The sequence below is a fragment of the Neolamprologus brichardi genome, chromosome 5 (assembly GCF_056152115.1).
Source record: "Neolamprologus brichardi isolate AB-2024 chromosome 5, ASM5615211v1, whole genome shotgun sequence".
In the NCBI taxonomy this organism is placed as follows: Eukaryota; Metazoa; Chordata; class Actinopteri; order Cichliformes; family Cichlidae; genus Neolamprologus; species Neolamprologus brichardi.
Window position 1 is genome coordinate 23,740,928 of NC_142108.1, and position 23,459 is coordinate 23,764,386.

Consider the following 23,459-nt stretch of genomic DNA (forward strand, 5'->3'; position numbering starts at 1 on the left):
CATACAGTATGCAAACATAAATTTATACTTGAACTGGAGAAGAAAAAATAATCCACATTATGTTTGTACTGGAAAAAGAGATAGAAAAACGTGTGATTTTGCATAAAAATTGAAACTCTACATTTGTGCGGTGTGTTGTTCAGCATGCTTGGAGCTCAGTTTAGGTGGTGTAGACAGCCAGTTTAATCAAAGAGGAATACTGTGGGGAGTTTGTATGATTACAAACCCAGAGCTTTTCCACATCTTGTCCTCCTCTTCCTCTCATATCCATTTCTTTCTTTTTGTGTCCCTCTCATCAAAGATCAAAAAATGTGAAAAGAACGACAGAGAGACACAAACTAGGAAATAAGAGTGCAGAAAAATGGAAATAGTTACATTTCACTCTTAGTTTAGTCCATATAGACTAAATATGGATTCCCTCTTGCTTTCCACTCACCTAAAACAAACTTACTGTGAGTCTTTGTGCATTAAACCAAGACAAGACACACATCTGAGAGAGCATTAAAGACCTGAAGTCAACCTCCCCTATATTTCTAAAAAGAAATTTAACGATTTGCAAATCATACAGCAAAGTTCAGATTAAAGTTTCATTCAAGATTTACAGTTTATTATAACACTTGGCATATCATCTTAAGAAAAAAGCTCTAGCCTTGTGCTGAATTTGACACCAAAGATATCGTTGGGTCAAAGGAACCCACTGCCCTGGTTTAAGTTATATTTATACAGTAGATTCTAGTTTATTCACATCAATGGTAAGTTTTACACACACACAAAAACAAGTCATTGAGTTCCACAGGGTTCTGGTCTAGGACCAATGCTTTTTATTTATGCATGCTACCTTTGGCAATCTTATTATAATATACTGCATACAGTTTAATTGTAGACCATACAAAGCTTTAGTTACATATATGACAGCAAACAAAACAAATTAATATGTTCAGCACAAGGAGATTATGTATAACATTGCAACAACTGACCAGGCCAAGTGAAGTGCTCTGAGAGTTCTATGTTGGAGATAAAGAAATATAAACTTAAACGACATCTATTGAGTTGATTTCAGTGTTTGTGTTGAAAGAACTGAAGTGGTTCATTTTATTTTTCAAACAGATTCTGCCTTTTCTGAGGTTTAGGTCAGCTTAAAAATTTACGCAGCTACTGTGATCAGAAATAGGCATTTGTGGATTGTTGATCATGCATGAAAACAGCAGTGCTTTTAAAGCATAACAGTTTCATTTTCATTCTACACTTTACGGCAGACTCCAACCTTTTTTCATTTTCTTATTGTTTCAGTGTTGTATGAAGATGCAGTGACAGCAGCTGGAACTGAGCCCTGACAGCTTTACAGCTTGGACGTCTCCAAAACAGACAAAACAGGACAACAAAGTAAGAACAGAAAGTGGCAAACTGGCGCATGTTTTGTCAGTTCACGATAAATCCTTCTTCTCTCTGGATCCTGCTGCTCCCATGAATAACTGGAAGTTAGCCTGATAAACATAAACAGCTTGGATTTAAGTATAATCCACATCTGGATGCCAAAGTTATCATCGCCATTGCTCACATAGTTCCACACCAAGCTGTTTATTGATGAACATAATCAGATAAGGTTTATGTTCATCAACTGGCCGGTGCACACTGATGTAAACAGTCACTGTGTGTGTGCACATCTGTACAAGTGTGTTGGGCCAGACAGATGTTTTTCATCTTTTGAAGATCAAGTCAAATGTGCACGCAAGCATGCCTTTGTCTTTGGCAGGGTTGTGTATGTGTGTGCTGGAAAGTACAGATGTTTGTATCTTTGAGGATGTAGAGAAACCAGGCAAGTGTGCGTGTGTGTGTGTGCGTGTGTGTGTGTGTGCGAGTGTGTGTGCGTGCGTGCGTGTGTGCTCGTGTACATGGACGTGAGTCCAGATGTTTGTATCTCCACAGGAAAATAGAGATGTACGCTGTGTGCGAAAGAGTTTATGTCAATAGATTTAAGAGATTAAATTACTTCAGAGTCTTTTAATCTTTGCCCTATCTCGGTCTAAACACACAGGAACCCTGGATATTACCACATAACACAACACACAGCAGGGAGAGAGGGCTGGGGTTAAGCGACAGGCAGCAAGAGAGGACTTAGGGAGGTCCACAGAATGAGGTGGAGGACAAGTCAGCAGACAAAAGGAAAATGGGAAATATTCCTAAAAGTTACCAGTGTCAATATTTTATATTATTTCCTGATATAGAAGTTGTGTGTCTTCATCTGTCTTCTTGGTAGTGTAGTTTTGTTTTTTAAAGAAAGAACACTACAATCAGATTTCTGTTCTTACTGCACTCCTGCAGCAAATAAATATAACTGTATTTTTACTTGTCACAGTGAAAATGTAAACAAAAGAGAAACTCAAGCAGACACTGTAACTGCATCATAGAGATAGGATGCCAAACTATCCAACAAAGGTACAAAAAAAGAGATAACATCCATCTTCAGAAAGACAAAAGAAGAAACATTAAATTCACTAGCCGGGCCCACGTCCTCATTTTAGGTTTGACAGTGTTTATAGTATTACCTACTAGGTGAATGCTTGGATATGAATTAAGCTGCGGTTTGGGGAAGGCCTCGAGGGGGACTGGCGACAGCTCCCGGGCCTGGCAGATCCCCATGTACTAAATAGGAGTGAAGAAGTTAAAGAACTGAGAACAAGGAGTGAGGGAGGGTGGGGCACGTAAACGAGAATGAACACTTTGCAGAACTGGGAAACCTATATAGATGACAACCGGAAGGAGCGTGTTTGGAGGCGTGGTCTCGCTCCTTAAATTCCGATACATAATCTCCAAAACAGCACCTGAAAACAAAAGGGAGTGAATAAGGAAACAAGTGGAGAGGAGAGAAAAAGAGTAAGGCAAAGCTTAAAACTCTATGCATCCATCCATCCTCTTCCATTTATCCAGTTCAGGGTCACTGGGAGATTGGAGCATATCCCAGATCACCGGTCTGTCACAGGGTTAATGCATGTTGAGAGACACTCATATTCATGCCTGTGGCCGATTTCGAATCTAAAGGACCATTATGTGATATTTTGTTTGATCAAACATGTTACTGTGGTGACCTGTCCAGAGTGTACCCAACCTCTCCCCCTGCAGGAGGCGGGATAGGCTCCGGCCTCTTCCAGTGGAAGAAAATGGATGGGTGGATGTTACTGTGTCAGGCGTGGCAGTAATGCAGTAATTAGTTGCCTCCTCTCAACGGGACAGTTCTGGGTTTAAGTGTAGCGGCTAGATGATACATCTGTGTGGTGTTTTTATGTTCTCCTGGAGTCTGTGGGTTTCCTCCCGCAGTCCAAAGACATGCTTGTTAGATTGGCAGACTGTGCCCAGGGTGTTGCCTCAAATGAAATATATAATGTATTTAGGCTGGATTTAGTTGTCTCCTATTGATTAATCATTTCCATATGAAAACATCTGAAATACAACAGATCACTGGGTTTCAAAATAATTTTTTGCCCATGTTTTACTGCACTGTGGAAACAAACATTGTCTTCAAACCTTTATTTCATAAGCAACATATTTTTGAACTATCTTCCTGAAAGGTTGTTTTTTAATAATTAGCTGGTATTTTTTATGTCAATATGTAATAAATTCAATGTTTTAAAAAGTTTAATGTACTTTCTAATTAAAAGAATTACGAACTTTCTAGTTGAATTTCAGTTTTTAATGGGGACAAAAAAAGAGACTTTGTGAAATGGGATGTGTGAAAAATACTCAACAACCAATTTTTTTTATTGTAAATTGTGTTTCACGTTCTTAGGTATAAGTTGTAGTTTACAGTTAAATCCAAAACATTCAATCAAGAGCAATGCTTGTAGATAAATTAGCAGGAAAATGCAGGGTAAATAAGGCAAAATGTTGTCAAGACTTTCTACTAGTATTTCCCATCTGAGTATTTTACCCCCACTGACCCCCTCGTTAACATGTGTCACCATCTCTCTTTCCTAACATGCCCATCCCTCCTCTGCTCTGCAGACTCTCTAACTCTAAACAATTTGACACTTTGACAGAGCAGATTGTTAGCTGATGTCCAGCTCCGTGCTAATTCACTCACTTTTAAAAACAATGGTTCAAATGACCTGAAAACAGAAACCTCAGCATGTGGTTTGGACACGAGGGACTGATTCTGCTAAATGATTAGAACATTAGTCACCGGGGATCGTAGCACTGCGATGCTTTTAGATGTTTATGTTATTCAGACTCTTCAGCAGGGAAATGGCTACACACCAAAACAGAAAAGTGTGACATATTTACCCTGACATAATTCTCTCTTCCTTTGTTCTCCACCCTCTGATTATAATGGGAGAATTTATGATGTCTCAAGCCAAAAATTCCCCATGTGGATGAGCCGGCCAGAAAACAACCAGATAAGTCGACTCTGCAAGCAGGAATTACTCAAGACTCGATGATTAAGTTCACAATTAGGTGGTTTCTAATGGGAATGGGAATCATTGCCTGTAAAATGTATGCTGTAGATGGAGGGGAACTCGGCACCCATGGAGCATTAAGTTTTCTAATGTGTGAATATTTGCAAAACTAAACCTGATCAGGTAGTTTTTATACCTACAGCAAACCAGAGCACTCCGCCGGTTTATCTGATCAGTTATCTGAAGTGTAGACACACCCATCTGTGTGTGGAAACCAGTAAAAGATATGATCATTTTTTCTGTGAGGACAGATTATTGTGATAGTTTAGTGCTTCCTCTTTCTCCTGAAACCATAGGACCATGCTTGGCATCAGTGTGTACCCATAATGTTTTGCGAAGAGCACAGAAAGATAAACAGTGGGGGATATTGTGTTTATACTGTGCTAGTTTGCTTTGCCCGTTGGTGGCTGGGTTCTTTTTTCTTTACAGAAAAAAAACATTTTCCCCAAGTGGATGTGGGACAAATGCTTCATTTTGTTTTTATTCTCTAACATCTTTATTCTCTAACATCCAGTTCACCACTCCATCACAGGGAAAACACAAGGAGTCAGACAATCATTCATGCTCACATCCCCAGTATCAGACCACTGGGGATGTGAGCACATACTTTGCCACAGCACGGTGTAGATGTTCGAGGAGCTGCAGCAGTCCGCAGCAGCACAGCACTCATTACATTACTGAAGCTTACAGAAGACAGAGTAGGTTAAACACCCAGCAGCTACGCTTGCTATTTTAGGAATGTCATGAGCTAACAGTGTGTACGCATGTGCACCTCCATCCAGAACAACATAGTTCTTCACCCTGGGGGACATGAGTCATCTCTGACCTCTGACCCCTTCAAAAAGAGCCGGCCAATTACATTTCAGCTGGAAATGAGCCAGAAGTGTCAACCAGTGTCAGTGATGATCTAAAACCAGACATAAACAGCTTAAGTATTAGCAAATGTTTCAATTTAAATTGAAGATAATTAAATGTTTCAAATCCCTTCACACTATCTTTTTTCTCATCTTGCTGAAGAATCTCTTTCATCTGCTGATTTATCGCAACTAACTACACTAACACAACATTCACAGATTCGTAGGTTTGCTCTCGAGAAGATAAATGATTCTTTGTGGTTCTTGTTTACTTGGAAATTGGGTGAAAATCCCTGAGGAGCATTCAAAGTAATTTAAAGCTCTCCTCTAATTATCACGGATTATATCTGAGCCAGAGACTGTTGGGAGTTAGCAGAGGGCGGGGAAAATTATGGAAATATATATTTCTATATAAGAAAGACAATTAGAAATAGAAATAAATAAATAAAGCTAAACAAAATAAAGACGGCAGAATGGAAGATTGAAACTAGAAAACATGTTTTCTCTAATGACTAATGCACAAGAGACAAGACAAGGACTGAACAGGAGAAAACAGAAACTCGCACACTCAGAGGAATTACTGACAGAGACTTCCAGGCACAGACCCAGGATTCAAAGGAGTTAGGAGGCCCACGGGCCAGAGTCTTTAACAAGTTTAAAGTGACTGTTAATATTTCTTCTTAGAAAATTAATGAAAGGGCAGCAGTGAGATGGAAACTAACCAGAAAGAGGTCTCTAAACAAAAGGCTTAAAGTTTTGCAAAGGTAAGATTCAATTCGGTGAAAGACTAATGTGAATAACTGCAGTGTTTGCAGTGATGTGCATTTGTGGCTTCTTGTAGGTTATAGTAGGTATGCACCTCATCTGTGTTCAAAAGTCATTCTGGAAAACACCGAGAACTTATTTTGTTGTGTTTGAATAAGGAATTGTCAAAAACTATAAGTTTGTTTGTTTATTTACCTTTTCTAAATAAAATTTGGCTAATGTGGCTAAAAGACAGTTTGCCATGGAATCGCTCCCCTTGTCCTCATCACTCGACCAAAGTAAACTCGAAAGGCCCTCGGTTACTCTAAATCAAAAAGTTTGTTGAGATTCTGACACAGTGAGTCAGCATCTCAACAAAATTCAGCACCACAGTCAGAAATCTCTAAATGCCAGAGGGTGCATTTTAATAACAGATATTGCATCGTCTCAGTGCTGGGATAGAAGTATGTCCATGTCATGTGTTGCAAAATCTATGGAGCTACAGAAGAGGTTCTGCCAGAGAACCTCCTCTAATACCGCATGCACACCGACATCCTGCAACTGTAAGTGATGGTTGCAAAAAATTAGCAAATGCAATTCAAATTCCCTTTTTAGGCCTCCTGAGAAAGAATGTGTTCATAGGATGAGACATGCCTATGGTCCCATAACTCTTCAGGATTTCCTATACATCCCTTACAAACGTGTCTCATCGATGGCTCTCGCTTTTTTCAGTGTGATCGACAAAAGTAACAGAAGACTACAAAGCCAAACCCGAGTGAATGTGGAAGTGGAAATGAGCTCAATTACGCCGACCAGAATGAGAGTGATTACCAGTGAGCACCAACCACATTTAAAACACGCTGTCAAACAACCACACCCTGCAGGGGAGGAAGAGAAAGAAGGAAATTAAATCCTTCTGAGGTTTGCATGCAGTTTGGAACTCTGTGTGTGTGTGTGTGTGTGTGTGTGTGTGTGTGTGTGTGTGTGTGTGTGTGTGTGTGTGTGTGTGTGTGTGTGTGTGTGTGTGTGTGTGTGTTTGGCATGGTCACAGAGCTGTTAGCTTGCAGCAGACCCTCACAAGGGGCCTGCACATCATGTGTGGTAGAAAACATGCACATATACACACAAGCAGACACATTTCAGACACTTATGTGTTCACATCCACACACACACTTAAAAACATACAAAACATACGAAGGCCCCAACCTCCCACCTCCACACTGCATGGGACCCAGTAAATCACTTGCAGGTCACAGCAAACTTTTTAAGACCAGATGGCACCCCAGCCTGGTCAGATATGCTCAGATACCACACACACACAAACACACACACACACACGCACACACACACACACACACACACATTTCTCCCCCTTTGTTCCCCTTCAAATTGTCTTATCTCTTGAGGAATGTGTCTCCCTCATTTCTCATTCAAATCACATTCCAGACATAATTTATTCTTTATTCTTTTCTTCAGTAAAAACAAAAACAAAACCCAAACCTTTAATTACAGCATTTTCTTTTTTATTTGATTAATATAATTTTTCACTGTTCTTAGTTTCATTTGCTCAAGTTGTTCCAATAATTTATTTTTCAATCACAGTGAAACGTGTAGATTTTGATTCCCAACAACAGCTCCAGCAGCTGCAGTCAGTGGCCTGCACCGCCTCCAGCTAACAAGCAGCTAATTAATCATTGGAGAAATCACTGGTGTGAGGCCTGGCTGAATGGAAACAGAAAGGATTTAAAACTGATCATAAAATAAATAAACAAAATATGAGTGCAAATAATGTAATTTCATGAATAAAAACTACAGATGAGAAATAAATTGGGCTTGTTTGTGTTTTTTACAAAAGAATAACGTGGGCGAGGCTGATTAGCTAACTTGATAACAACTTGGGTTTCACACGTTCATGGACATTGTATTTATATTCTGTAGGAGCAAAAGTGATTAGAAAATCATACACTGGGAAAAAAATCTATAGTTTACCCAAGAGATAAGAAAAAAAACAGCGAGGTTGTTGTCGCACGCAGCTCCTTGTGACGCAGGTCAGTCACTTTGTATTTCAGGTTTGATGCAGCTCATTTACCGCAGCTACATGAACACAGCTATCCAAACACAATAAAGTATAATTAACATTTGAGTTTAAGTTTCAAGCAGATTGGATCACAGTAGCAAACTGATAATAATAAACCAACTAGAATATCCATTTAATCTCTACTGCTTATCCAATTCAGGGATGCGGGGGGCTGCAGCCGATCTTTATCTGTCTTAGGGCAAGAGGCAGGGTACACACTGGACAGGTCACCGGTCTATCATGGGGTGAACACATAGAGATGACCATTCACACGTAGAATCATCAGTTAACCTAACACTAACTGCATATCTTTGAACACTCCACACAGAAAGGCGCCGGCCTTGTGCTGAATTGAACTCAGGATCTTCTTTCTGTGAGGCAACAGTGCTAACCGGTACCGTGCTGCCATTAACTAACTGGCTATAATATTATTATTTTTAATGTTTTAATTAAACCTCTGCTTCAACATTAAAACTTTTTGTTTTGGAACAGCGGTCGTGAACGTACAAGTAACAAAGGTGGTCAAGCACACAAATGAATGCCTCATTATTTTTAATCTGTAAATTAGTTTTTACATATTTTAAGCTGTAGAGCAAAATGTTCAGTTTCGTTTAATCTGAATCAGTTTTTTGTTTGATTTATTTTATGTGCTAATTACAGATGTGTCGTGGTTAACACATTTGGTTGAAGTGAAAGGTTGTTGGTTTGACTCCAGCTGGAGACACAAATCCTTCAGCATAAACCTCTGCCAAAACAAACATGTGAAGCTACCTGCTATAGCGATCTTTTGTTGCAGGAAAGTATTTTACAAGAAAATACTAATTTTTATGGGTGAATGTGTTTTATGTGTCCACATGGGAGCAACAACTGTAGAGAAATGATTCAGCGAGAGGTTCTGCTAGAAAGTAGTTACTACATATAATGCCCAGCCTGTGTCTACGTCCTTAATGGAGTTGAACATTTGCCCTGTCGGGTGGCCGCATTTTGCCTGTCAGAGACCTGCATGTCTTTCTTGTTCCTCTTGCTGTTAAAGTAGGAAGTAGAGGTGAAAAATAAGGACCTAACAGGTTGGCCCATACTCACAATTAGTACTGACTAAAAAGCACAGCAAGGTGCACATGCAGCCTTATAAATCAGACAGGAAGAATGCGCATTCATATTTCTGTCTCAGCTTTGGTCATGAATCTGCACAGTTTTATGTGTCACATTTTGTTTCCACACACTGCATCTGAACTTTTTCCAAAAACTTTAAAAGTCTTCTCGTGGATGTCCAATAAAAATGCAGTTTTATTGTCATGTGGAATGTAGAATTACTGTCTAACATCGCTCTCAGTATGCAAGATTTCTGTTTGTCAAACGGGCCACTTTCAGGCATCTAAGGGTAAATCTCAGGCTCGAAATAAGTTTTAAAATTAAGAATAACATGTGCAGTCAGTGCATATGAAGTAGGCCAGACGGTCAGATGTAGCTTCTCACTCTTCTTCTACTCTGGCTCTACTTAGGCTCTTTCTCACTGTAAACACTTAGAGTCTATGTATCGCTTAAACTGGCAGTTACAACATCCAGCAGCCTCAGCTGTTCATGTCAGTGCAACCCGGATCCCTTTAAGCAGCACATTTACAGAAGTTCAGGGTGTGTCAGGATTTTAAACATTGTTAAAGGGGATCTGGGACATTTCTTGTCTGTGTGATTTTTATATTCTCCACAGATGTTCAGCATTTAACTGGTTTTGTTGGGATGTATCATATTATATACGCTGTTTAGAATTATAACTCTTCTTTGGCCTGTAGTTTTCTTTTTCCAACAATGATCTAATATTCCGTTTTTGTTTCTTGTTTAAGTTTCATTATGCTTCACTGTGCATTATCTTTTACTATCACAACCCTGCGTCCTCCCCTCTGTAAGTCTGTCTTTTTCTGCTGCACATGTGGTTGATGTTTGGTGGTTCGAAGGAGATCAAATTTAAAGTTTAGAAAAAGTAAAAATGCAGTTTAATCAGACTAATCTGAAGGTTTTTAAAGATGATTTCTGTGCTCTTTTCTAATGTTGCGTGCTCAGCCAGCTGCTGTAACAGAGCAGACAGGTGGAGACAGGTGTAGTATGTGACTACTGAAACAAACTTTATGCTTATGCTCGGTGTGTGTCACATTCTTTGCCTCTAACAGCTGGTTAATGTGGCATTCAGCCAGAGTATATAATTCTGCTTCAAACTGAGAAATGACAAACACTCTCCATTTGTCATTTCTTAAAGCATCCACTCAGCTGTCTGTTTCTTAAAATGAGCTTTAAAAATGGAAAGAAGAACAAAGCTTCGGTTTATAGTAACTGTACAGCAGTGCAATATGGCCCTTCGAATGATAATGTAGTGTCTTAGCTTAGCAGCAATTTTTATTTTTTTTTACATGCATACAGTGTCAAAAATCCACCAAAAATAATGTGCACGTGCATATCTTCCTACTTCATGTAGTACATCTTTTCCAACTCATTTATTTCAGCAGTTATTGCATATTTGTTAACAACTTAAACAGTCTTTAAAGGCTTCGTAGGCATTGTGTATTGCTTTTCTTTGCTCCTTTGCTTTCCTGTTGGTCAGTTTATTCACAGATATGAACTGTATGTGCCTACTAGATAAGTGTTCGTGTTTATTTACTTTCTTTCACCTCTGCTGCTCTTCTGTTAAGCTCTGTGCCACACTCACTTCTGAAAACTTGAACCAACGAGTGATCTGTTTGCTTCTGCAATGAAATGACCCACCTGACTGTTTCTCAAACAACAGCGAAGTGGAGTGGAGTGTTTCCACCTCACAAATGAAGGGGGAAATGATGTTTTAGATCAAATCATTGCTTTCATGTTCTTTTTGCTTCAGTTTTAACCCCAGACTGTTTGCCTCCGTTCGTCGTCGCTCCATTTGTGTGACTTGGTGTCTCGCTGCTCTTCATTCTCCACTCCTCATCCCCTGTGTCACCTCCTTATGTTTTTTTACTGCATGTTGTTCTGTGAGTTATGGTTTCGGGTTTTGTTTGTTACTAGTTTTCCTAGTTTAGGTTTATGTTTAGTTCTGTCCTCGCCTTTGTTATTTTCACCTTCTCCAATAAAGCTCCCTCGCATCACAGCAAGTGCCTGCATTTTGGGTCCTTTCACACAAACACCACACGACTGCTGCGGCAGCCGTGACATGAAGCTCATTTGTAAAACAAATTAATACTTCTGTTTAAAGCCGATCTTTTATACTTTTCTTTATTTTCTGTCATATCTATCTCATCATAGTGTTGAATGATCAAATCAAACATGCCGAAAGTTTTAAATAATGAAGCATTCAAATCTGCTTTAGTAGAGTCCAAGGACAAAACAAGAACTATAATAAGCATAATTGGCCCACTTCAAGCCGCTGCATGTTGTTGAGCTGTCTAACCTTGAGGATTACCTTAAGGACAGATTTAGATTTAAGAGGCTAGAAACATGTACTGAAAAATATTATCCTTGTAAAACAAAAGACACTTCAACTTCCTCTACAGGGAAAAACCGAGTGTGTGTACATATATATATGTGTGTGTGCATGTATGTGTGTGTGTGTGTCTTGGCTAACTTTGGTTCATAATGATCAGACCTGGATTTCCTATCCCCATCTGTTAAGTTTGGTTGCTCGGTGACTCTGTTGATTTTGGCATCAGGACCACAGTGTGAGTTTCACATTCTGGGTCAGGACTCCAAAGTGAGTTATTCTGAACTACTTACATTGGCAGGGTTCAGTATTTCTACCATACTATTGGTTCAAACCCTTGCCACAGGGTGCCAAACTTAGTGTGGATGACCTTGATTTCGTTTTATGAAGTTTTGATCTCCCATACCTCCAGTATTGTTGCACGTGCTCTTTTCCAAGTGTTTTAAATGCATGAAACATTTAAAATTGATACTCCTGCTTATATGGTGGCCCCGAGAGGACAAGTGCACTTGTCCTGCAGAAGCACCCAAAACACAACAGAATGATTTTTTTAAGCCAAAAAAAAAAGAAGAAAAAAAATGATACAAGAAAATAGTAGAGCTCGTGGGGACACAATAAAAGGGCGGGTCAGTGAGAGAAGTGACAGAAAACGTGAAGAGACTGTAACTGAGACAGACTGAAATGAAGTGGAGGGTTCATCTGTGTTGTGAGGAAGAAAAAGACGCAGGTCACTGTGCTTTAATCACGTGATTCATATAATACTGTAGATACATGTTTGTCATTAGCCGTTTATTGCTAGGGTGTCACTTTCGCAGGTGTTCTGTCACATTTTTGTGTTAACTCAATTCAATTTTATTTATATAGTGCCAAATCACAACAAAATTCGCCTCATGGCGCTTCATAGCAACCACTTTGGCGACAGTGAGAAGGAAAAACTCCCTTTTAACAGGAAGAAACCTCCGGCAGAACCAGGCTCAGGGAGGGGCGGGGCCATCTGCTGCGACCGGTTGGGGTGAGAGAAGGAAGACAGGATAAAAGACATGCTGTGGAAGAGAGACAGAGATTAATAACAGATATGATTCGATGCAGAGAGGTCTATCAACACATAGTGAGTGAGAAAGGTGACTGGAAAGGAAAAACTCAATGCATCATGGGAATCCCCGGCAGCCTACGTCTATTGCAGCATAACTAAGGCCTAACTATATGCTTTAGCAAAAAGGAAGTTTTAAGCCTAATCTTAAAAGTAGAGATAGTGTCTGTCTCCCGAATCCAAACTGGAAGCTGGTTCCACAGAAGAGGGGCCTGAAAACTGAAGGCTCTCCCTCCCATTTTACTTTAAATACTCTAGGAACAACAAGTAGGCCTGCAGAGCGAGAGCGAAGTGCTCTAATAGGGTGATATGGTACTACAAGGTCATTAAGATAAGATGGGGCCTGATTATTTAAGACCTTGTATGTGAGGAGCAGGATTTTGAATTCAATTCTGGATTTAACAGGAAGCCAATGAAGGGAAGCCAAAACAGGAGAAATATGCTCTCTCTTTCTAGTCCCTGTCAGTACTCTTGCTGCAGCATTTTGGATTAGCTGAAGACTTTTCAGCGAGTTTTTAGGACATCCTGATAATAATGAATTGCAGTAGTCCAGCCTGGAAGTAATAAATGCATGAACTAGTTTTTCAGCATCAATCTGAGACAGGATATTTCTAACTTTAGAGATGTTGAGCAAATGGAAGAAAGCAGTTAACAAAAACACTTCTGTTGTGTTTGTAATTTTTTTTCCTTTATCTTTTGCAGAGTTTTTCTACTTTCTGGCGTTTTCTGGCTGCAGTGTGTACTCGACCTCTCAGGGCCACCAAAGAGGCTGAAGTATAAAAACATTCAAAAAATATTCAGTATTCACCCACAAATGCTGACTTTAAGTACTTTAATTATATCATACATTCAGTTTCTAGTGAGCAGGTTTTCTTCCATGATTAATTATTTGAATAAATAAACCTAAAGCTGCATTTGACTCAAAACTATGGCTTCATGTTTTTGAGGGATGAAGAATAATTTTTTGAGATAATCACATTAGCACATGCATAAGATCCAGCATTTTATGATAATAGTATCATAATAATAGTAGTGTGTGTGTGTGTGTGTGTGTGTGTGTGTGTGTGTATATAAAGTAAAAGAGTGTATAAATACATGTTTGTGTGACTGAAGCAACTATGACTCAAAAATTAGGCTGAATGTAAATCTTCATCTAAAACTGAAAAAAAGAAAACATGATAACGTTCAACATATCAGTTCAGCAAAATCGGATAAAAGGGGCAATTCAGCTCTACCTTAGCAAATTTGGGTTGTTGGTAATAATAAAGTTCAGCCAAACATCTTTGTGGTTTATTAACATGCTGAATAAGGAGGTTTGCACAATCATGCACAGATCATTGCATAAAGGCTGTTTAGAAGAAACAGCTAATGGCAAAAATATAGTCATGTTGTGGTTTTAGCTTTAACTCGACTCGCCATTTGAACCACATGAAAGAGCCTGAGCAGATGGCATCCAGACTGTGTGTGTTTACACACAGTACTTTTCTATAAAACCCACTGACCGTTTCACTTTGTCAGCCTTTATTGCGTTCTGTTATTGTTTTCTCTTTACTGCCGTAAAGGAAATGCTCTTTTGGTAACTTAGCAAAATAATCTTATTTTGCCTCTTTCTTATTTCCTGGTGATGCAGCTATAAACATTTTCATAGACATTAGCAATCATCTACAACTCACACTATCATAGTTATCCAAATGAGGGACCTAAGAAAGAAAATTAAGGAGTTTTAACTAAGAATAAAAAAAAATGCTTAGACAAAACCTGAAACCAGAAGTAGAGTCAAAAAAATGTCTAGAAGCGCTGTGTGGCAGACAGGAGTTGGACCCAAAATGCAGGCTCTCAGACACAAGGTTTAAACTCAAAAAACTTAGCTTTATTTGCTGGCAGGGGAAAGCATACAAAACAAAACTACACTGGGAAATCTAAGTTCATAAGGAAACACAGGGAGAGAGAGTAACACACAGCAATGAGGGACAACGCGACACTGACACAGAGAAAAACAGGGCTTAGATACACTGGGGAATAACGAGGGAATGAGACACAGAAGGAGAGCACAGCTGGGGGAAATCAGAACTGACGAGACAAGGAAGCAAAGCAGGATACACTCACATGAGACACAGACCTACAAAGTAAAACACGAAGTATAATAGTGAGACGCGAACTTAACATGGTGGAGACAGAGCAACTAAGAAACACAGATGTAACCATACGGCAGAGAACTCTAATAACCAAAAGACTAGAGATGATAAATAATACACAGAAATACTAAGCATGGAACACAAGAAACTAGACTTGAGGGAGTAACAAAAGACCAACGATGAGAACACAATTCACAATACAAAGTGACAAAAAAAACCCCAACCAACCAAACAAACACACACCCCACAGGAAACTCAAAACACTTCAATCAAAAACCCAGGACCCTGACAAAAAACAATCAGGATCAAAACAAAAAAAGGCATTGAAAAACCAAAGCCCACTCTACAAGACACTTGGAGAGGTCAAGGGATTTCTGTGTATATCACAGGCAGTATAAACCTGTCAATCAACATGTTCACACCCCTAAATGAACAGGAACAAAGCCTTTCCTGTATCAGGGTATAAATATGCTTTTTATGCCTTTGGAGCCAGTAACAAGAGGCCTTTAGAGGAACTGCTTCATTTCTCAGCTCTGCAGGCTGCTGTTTGGTGTATATGTGCACTGACTGGGTTCATTAGCAAAGTCGCTGCAGCTGAGCAGAGGGAATGAGAACGAAGCTCATGCAAACACAAAAACTGAATGAACACTTTCCTCATCATAACCATTTTAAAATCATTTTAAACTTTAACAACAGATTGAGACAGCTGAAAGAGGAAAAGATACTTTTTATGCTTTTTATAAATTTTTGGTCATCCTTTTATTCTGTCTACTATAGAAGCAGACATTTCTATAGCAGATAGTGGAAAAACAGGTACGTTTTTGTCATTTAATTGTTTAACTATTATTAAATTACTTAACACGTATATTAGACCACCTCTCACAAAAACAAGAAGACAAAATACTTTATAAATCAAACACAAAATAAGATTATTTATCAGCCAAGTAACAAACTGAATATTTTTATACCCGTATTTAAGCCAGCAGGACTTTAAGCATTGATTCACACTTCACACACTAAAACGAATTTTTCTGTCAGGAGTTCAAAACAAAAAAAATTAATTTGGCATTTTAACCAAAACAAAATAATTGTTTTGTTTTTTTCTGCTTTTTTTTTCATAAAACATTGCATTTAAAATGTACTAATGTTAATTTAACGCCATTGTGGCATAAACCTTATATTGAATGGTGCACACTGTAAGTTATTGATTTTATTTCCATTTTCTGAGATTGTTCAACCTGAATCTACGGTGTGTGGGCGAGCCAACAGACCAACGCTGCCATACTCGGAGTATAGTGAATACATAAGCATCCTCCATCTGCAGTTTGTGCACATATTTGTGGGTCCTGTTCAAGATGTTCTTTGGTTAATTTGTCCCACAGATGTCGGTGCTCTGTTTCCTGTTTTGGATTGTCTGAGAGTAAGGGTGGTCTTGTGGATTTAAATGTTCGCGTGAGTGACTGTGGAAATAAAGAACATCAATTTAAAATTAACAAAGAAAAAGGAGGAAATATTTCTTTTTAATTCAAGTGACTTAAGATATTCAATTTTTTGGCTTTAACAAACAGTCTTACACATCCAGTTACTAATACAAAGAGTAAACAGTGACAGATCCTTTCTCAAGCAAAAGTCTGTTTGGTCTCAGCTCTTGTCACTTGTTTGGTTTGATCATGTTTTCAATCATTTCTGTTATAATTCTACTGGTCCAACATTAGCGTGGTTGATTTCTTGTATCGTAGACCTCATGTGATTGATTTTGTGACTCACCATTATTTAGGATTAACTTGGAAATATAAAGTGGTAATATTTGAGGGTTTGGGATATCTTTTGTTAGCCCGTGTCTCCTCATTGGTTAAAACACCTCTTATTTACTCTGCAGGATGTCAGTGAAGCTGCGATTTGACTCTCCTTCAGATGGAGGCCTGATCCACAGAAGCCGCTCCTTCACTGGATTCTCTTCTCTGACTGGTCGACAGAGGTGAATGACACTTTTCTTATTGTTTCAACCAATAAGAAAGAAATCTATGTAATAACGACTAACACTGGTTTACAATTTAGTCTTAAAGAAACAACTAGTAAGAACTAATTGGGTCCTGTTATCTAAGTGGATCTTCAAAATGTTGAAAAGGATGTCCAAAACATTCGCTCACTCTCAGATATGTATGCCAGTTTTAAAGAAGTTAGCAACTGTTTATTTAACAAAAGAAAAGGTTTTTGGTAAAGATATCAGAAATGCTCCATTTTCTCTCTCATCTGGCTGCAGGGGTGTGTCTGTCTGGGTTTGACTGGCAGGGAACAAGTCAACAAATGTGTGGTGTAGCTACATATTATGGGCAGACAGTGTGTAATTAGTGTTATTTTTTTTAAAGAGCAAAAACCACAGAGGCGTCTAAACTCTGTTAAGTGTCATGTAGAGGTATTGGTGCTGAATACTGAGAGAATCACACTGTTTAGCAGGAAGGTCAAAAGATGCAGTGACAGATCAAGGACGTAGCTGGGCATCAGAAGAAAGACTATCTGGAGCACAGGGAGAAAACGGGGTGAGACTGGCAGAGAAGGCAATCTTTAAATGTCAGACAATCTGGTGAAGGGTGGGTGGGAGAGCTGGTGTTTGAATGCAGCAAGTGATTAGTCGATTGTCTTCAGGTGTGTCTGCAGCGCCAGTAGAAAGCCACAACTGTTGAAAGGAAGCACAGATGTAAGAATAGAGATGGGAAAATTGAGGGAAGGGTGTGGTTACAGAGATGACAATAGACAGAAGGACGAGCAAGTGGATGCTACAGGTGCACATTTTGTGAATGTTACGAGCAGTGTTGGGAAGGTTACTTTTAAAATGTATTCCATTACAGAATACAGAATACATGCCCCAAAATGTATTCTGTAACGTATTCCGTTACGTTACTCAATGAGAGTAACGTATTCTGAATACTTTGGATTACTTAATATATTATCATGCTGTTTACAACTACATGAATGTACTATTGCTGTGTGGTTTATTACTGTTACTGAAGGTCTGCGGCTCCGAACCGTAGTAAAGGGACCTCTGGCTAATACGGTGGGTTCTGTGTCGGGCTCGTAGCCAAAAACTAGCTTTACTTTGTTGTCTGGGTCAACTTTGCTAGCGAGAGACAGAGAGAGGCGTTGAAAGGCTGCTCCAACTGAACTTATTGTTTTTGGAGGAAAACACGAACACGGTGTACAGTCGAGTCTTAATAGCTTACTTACAACTGGGCTCGTCAGGCACTTTTCTTGGCTGCAGTGGTTATTATTATATTTACATGCTTCCAGCTCCGGTTTTTGCTGGATGACAGCTCGTACTTTTCCTTTTTCTCCCTCCCTCGCTCACAGACACATAACGGGTATGGCAGTCCATTCTCCCTGCAGCACGGACTACACTGCCTATGATGCTACATTCTTTAGAGCTATACCGGTAGCATTCTGCCTATTAGCTTAGCACAACAACAACAAGGCCTCTCTCACCCAGGAAACACACAGAGCAAGAGCGTCACCCTGTAACCATGGCAACCGTAACGCTGCCACCTGGAACGACAGAACGCTGTCAAACAAAACCCAAACAGTCCTAAACGCGACAATATGAAACAGGGAAGTACCGCCGTGTAATCCATTTATTTCAATAAAGTAACTGTATTCTAAATAGCACCTTTTTAAACGGTAACTGTAACGGAATACAGTTACTCATATTTTGTATTTTAAATACGTAACGGCGGTACATGTATTCCGTTACTCCCCAACACTGGTTACGAGTAGTTTGGCCACTTTAACCAGCCCTGGTTTGTGCCTCATGTTTATTAGCATGCGTTGAGCTCATCAGTGTAAGTATTTATTTGGTTTAACGATAAATAGCCAGCCATAAGGCAGCTTAAAGTGGCAAAGGACAACAAGTCTGTTTCAGGACTCGCTTGTTTTACTTTTGGTCTCTCTCTCCCTCCCTGTTGGTCTTCTTGTCTCGTCCTCCTCTGGGAAGAGTCTCCATATTTTCTTCCCTGCCAGCAGCCAGCTCGTTTTCTCGGGAGACTTCATGTCAAGCAGCAGACGGAATTATGGAAACACCAGTGGTGCCATTATCAACATTCACTGTATCATTATGAATTGATGTAAAGAAATCCTCAGTCAGGGGGGAAAATCCTGACATTGCATTATGAAATAATGGTTTATCAATAAAATTTAGACATTAAGTGAGTGTGACGAGGATCACGTTAGGTAGAAAAAGATTTATAAAACCGAATGTCAGCAGTGTTTTTTGACTTGTACAGATACTGATCTCATTATGTGAAACACTGAGTCTGAATCTCTATAAAAGACAAACGTGCCACTGTCTAAAACAAAACAAACAGAAGTTTGTTGGGAGAAAAATGTCTGAGGAATTGTTTAGATTCTCGTAGCTGTCAGGATAAATGGGAAGAAAAGGAATTTTAACTTTGTGATTTTACAGATATTAACTTTGATACTGTGATCATGTTATAAATCATCCCTCTGTTGAACTGTTTTTCTCCATATAGTGAAACAATGAATGAGAGAAAATAAAAACCGTCACGGTGTGTGGAGGGAATTCCCTTCACCCTCAGACAAGTCTGTTCTCCGCTGATGGGCAGGCAGTGAAAGCACCACAGACTTTCAGATGTTATTTGCGAATGAAAGAAGACGGAGTGATAAACACCCAGATGAAAACTGTCAGTCCCCCGAGAGAGGCTGAGAACAAAATGTTGTGTTAAAAAAAGAAAGCAACCAGCATTCCACTTCCCCGTGTGTGTGTGTGGATGTTTATACTCTATACACACAACACAAACATCCACACATTTTTCCATCCTAAACACACATCCCCCATCCGATTCTCCATAAATCTTTTTTTGTATTCACCATAGTGCACAGCAAACATATCAAATGTTTAAATTGAGAAATTGGACCCTAAAAAAATAGCCATGTTTACTGCTGTGTAGCATCCCATCTTCTTTTAACAACAGTCTATAAATGTGTGGGAACTGAGGAGACCAGCTGGTGGAGAGGAATGGCGCCCATCTGGTCTGATAGATGTTTCTTTCTGCTCAACACTGGTGGATCTGTTCTCGGTTCGTGAACAGTCTAGACTGCAGGCAGCCCAGTTCAGCACCTAGGCTCTTATTCTGCGGAGTCATGCTGTATGCAGTTTGTTGGCGATTGTCTTCCTGAAGCATGAAAAGCCTGCCTGAAAAGATGTCGGCTGGATGGGTGCATATGTTCATTTCTGAATTATGGATTAAACCTTGATTCTTTTTTTCCCCCCCCAGTCATTATGTTGTAGATTTGCTGCTGTACTTTTGGTCATTGTCCTGTTGCATGGCCCTGTTGCAGCTAAGCTTTAGCCTGAGACAAATGGCCCTTCATTTGACTCTGAAATAGTTTAATATACAGAGGACTTGGCTGTCGACTTTGAGACTGTAATATGCGCAGGTCCTGTGCCTGGAAAACAAGTCAGAATCATCCACTGTCCATCACTGTGCCTGATTGTTGGTATGAAGCAGTTGCACTGATATGCTGTATTTGGTTTTTGCCAATCATGGTGCTGTGGATTATGGCCAAACATCTGTTAGTCACATCTATCCAAAGAACATTGATCCTGATGTCTCTGTGATTCGGTCGGCTGCAGCTTTGCAAAGCTATGTTAACGTAGCTCTTCCCTGAGCATTGCACGGTCTGACTTTGGGGTGAATTTACTGGGACATCCATTCCTGTCTTGAATGCTTTCTTTCTCACAGTACAATGATGAACTTCAAAGTGTTTGGAAATAGATGTAATCCTTTTCCAGAATGATGGACTGAAACAGTTGCTTCTTATTTAAGATCAGTGTTGATCTATCCTCCTTGGTATTGTATTCACTCACACTTGGATCACTACTTAACCTTCTAATTCCTATGCAACCTGTAAGGGTGTCCTTTTTCACACACTGCTGCGCCCAAGTTTTTATTAAATAAATAATGACACGGTGTAATATGTCATGCTTTGAGGCTTGTATTTACTTAATTCTAAGACCGGCTAAGATTACTATTTATTATGTCCTGATATATAAAAACCTTAGACTTGAAAGTGGGTGTGTTTTCTTGTTACCATGTTCATGTTCATGCACAAACTTGACATTTTATTTATTGCACAGACAGTCCTGAATCATATGGACCACATTTGAGTGTGTGGGGTTTCCTCCATATCAGACAAAAAACAGGTGGTAAACCTACACTGGTTCAGACTTTATGCTGGAGGGCCTTATAACACACTTCCACTAAAGGCTACCTGCTTGGGATCCACACTTAATGTGGATTGTAGGGGCTGGATTAGATTTGGACCAAAGACAGGACTGTTAATATACAGGGAATTACATGGGAACAGGTTATACTGATGAGCACAGTTGAAAATAAAGAGGTAGGAAAAAGAAAAACTCCAACAAGCTCTTTTTTTGATAACAATTTATGTAACTACAGATTCTGATTTACCCTGTAAAAATGTTGTTATGACTATTCATTCACTTTCTCTGTTTTTAGGACGTCTTCTGTTCGTAATTCTCTTCGCGTCAAAGCCATGACGGGAAATAAAGCCAGCAGGGTGCCCGTCTCCCCCCGCAGAAGTTCAGGCTCTATCTGGTCTCTGCAGCCGGAGCAGGTCGACAGGGTTTTTCAGGCACTACGCAAAGGACTCAAGTATGTGTAGCACTGCTGAACTTAAACAAGTATCCCACTAAACATTAAACTACAAACAGGCCGTGAAGTATCCAGTGCTATAATATTAAACTTGTCCATGTCTCTGTAGTATTTTAGTGTTGCAGCTGGTCAGGGCGAGGCTTGTTTCCACCTCTTTACATTTAGTTACTTGAGTGGTTCCAAATCTGTGGTTTGACCCTTCAAAAGTCCACAAGATGAATAGGAGGCAGTCACATTTATGATTAATGATCCTTTAACAGAGTAAAATTGGTTGATTTTTGATATTTAGTTTAATTTTTGCAAAGAATATTTTACATTGTACTTGTATCTGCTGCTACATGCAGTAGATGTTTGGTAGTCCCGAGCTGGAATTTCTCAGCTGATTTCTGGCAGGTAAAGTTTGTTCATCTTCATAAAATGTTACTTTTAATTGCGTGTTTCTCTCTTCAGGAACTACCTGGAGGGTCACCAAGCTGAGATGGACTTCCTGTCTTCACAGCAGAGAGAGACGAAAAGAAACTCGAGACTGGTGAGGAGGGAGAGAGGAAGAAAGTCTGTGTGTACAAAATGTGTGCGCCTGGTGATGACAACAGTGCTGATGATAATTATACTTTTCTGTATTTTCAGGCCTTTCTTTATGATCTGGAGAAGGTAATGTGTTTTCATTTTTTCCTTTTAAGCAAGATCTTATTTTAAATTATTTAATTTGAATGGATAAGTGATAATAAATGTTTCTCAAGCTTTCAAAATTCAATATGTTTTTTTCTGTTTTTTACAGGAGATCAGGTCTTTGGAGAGATATATACGACGATTAGAATTTCAAATCAGTAAGGTAAAATTTTGGATTTTAGACTGGTTTTTCTCGGCTGTAGTTGAGGTTAATGAAAAATCTACTCAAGCATTTGTTTTGTAGAAAAGAGTCTAACTCCATGCAAGCCTGGTGATTATCTTTCTGTCAGTTACTCAGATGTATTTCTATGGTATGAATTCACTAAACTATTACTCAAAAGCTTTTAAAAGCAGCAGATGAGCCACCCCTGTCGCACAGGGAGACACTTTGTGCTGCACACTGATTAACCACCAGTCTAATCCGTTATGTAAAAGAGGGGAAAAAATGTTGATGATGATGTTTGTTGCTGTTGTTACTCTTCATCTGTTCCATGCCTCTGCAGGTAGAGGAGCTGTATGAGACATATTGTATTCAGTGGAGATTGTGTCAGGGAGCGGTCAACATGAAGAGAGCCTTTTCACTGTCCCAGTCCACCAGAGCCTCCAGAGAGAGTCTGCTGGAGCTCAACCGCAACCACAGACACAGCCTGCAGGTAGGATCAGTGATCAGTGACAATTTGGAAAAGTATTTTTGGAAAATCACATATGGTCTTTGAAGTTTCTAAAAGTTCAAACTAGCTGGAGATGATGTTGCACAAAAAAGGGAATTCATGCCTCGTTTGTTTGTTTGTTTTGACAGTTGATGTTGTAGGCACGTTGTGTGTAGATTTCTTTTTTTATTACACCAGATAATATTTATTCTTCCTCTCTGGCACCTTACTGTAGGCAGCAGTCTAGCTTACCATGTGCCTTCAAACCTCCCAGAGAGAATCTGTAAACTGTAGACTGTTTTTGAGACGTACTCACAGCCAAAGTGGCAACCACATATCCATCATGTCCGAGGAGCGCAGTGGCAAAATAAGCCTTTGAATGGTCATAAAGTTTCCAAATCAAATATTCTGACATGTGAGTGATGGTACTGCAGTGATTCTTCTGGTTGCAGCAGCAGGATAAGGGCCATTAAAAGACAGCTGTTGACTCATTCATGCCCTCTGTCGATCTGTGGTTTCTCTTTTTCATAGACTCAGCTTCAAACATGTGCCCACATCTTCTTTTTCTGAACTCCTCACAAACTTTTCTTACTTTCCTGTGATCAGTTTTTTCTTTTCATCATTTCGCCCTCAGTGTTTTTGATATCACATCTTTTTTTAA

The 23,459-nt window shown here is 39.4% G+C and overlaps 1 protein-coding gene across 2 annotated transcripts in view; it reads left to right on the plus strand.

Moving 5' to 3' along the window:
• Nucleotides 1-23,459, plus strand: part of ripor3 (RIPOR family member 3) — a 57,164-nt gene that overhangs the window by 12,313 nt on the left and 21,392 nt on the right. Inside the window, exons 2-9 of one of the 2 annotated variants that reach the window (XM_006782988.3) lie at nucleotides 1,291-1,383; nucleotides 6,782-6,882; nucleotides 16,673-16,771; nucleotides 21,324-21,479; nucleotides 21,930-22,008; nucleotides 22,107-22,130; nucleotides 22,258-22,311; nucleotides 22,652-22,801. In XM_006782988.3, coding sequence (XP_006783051.2) covers nucleotides 16,674-16,771; nucleotides 21,324-21,479; nucleotides 21,930-22,008; nucleotides 22,107-22,130; nucleotides 22,258-22,311; nucleotides 22,652-22,801 — 561 coding nt within the window. In that variant the 5' untranslated portion in view covers nucleotides 1,291-1,383; nucleotides 6,782-6,882; nucleotide 16,673. The remainder of the gene's footprint in view (nucleotides 1-1,290; nucleotides 1,384-6,781; nucleotides 6,883-16,672; nucleotides 16,772-21,323; nucleotides 21,480-21,929; nucleotides 22,009-22,106; nucleotides 22,131-22,257; nucleotides 22,312-22,651; nucleotides 22,802-23,459) is intronic. The other variant, XM_006782987.3, reaches the window with a different exon arrangement.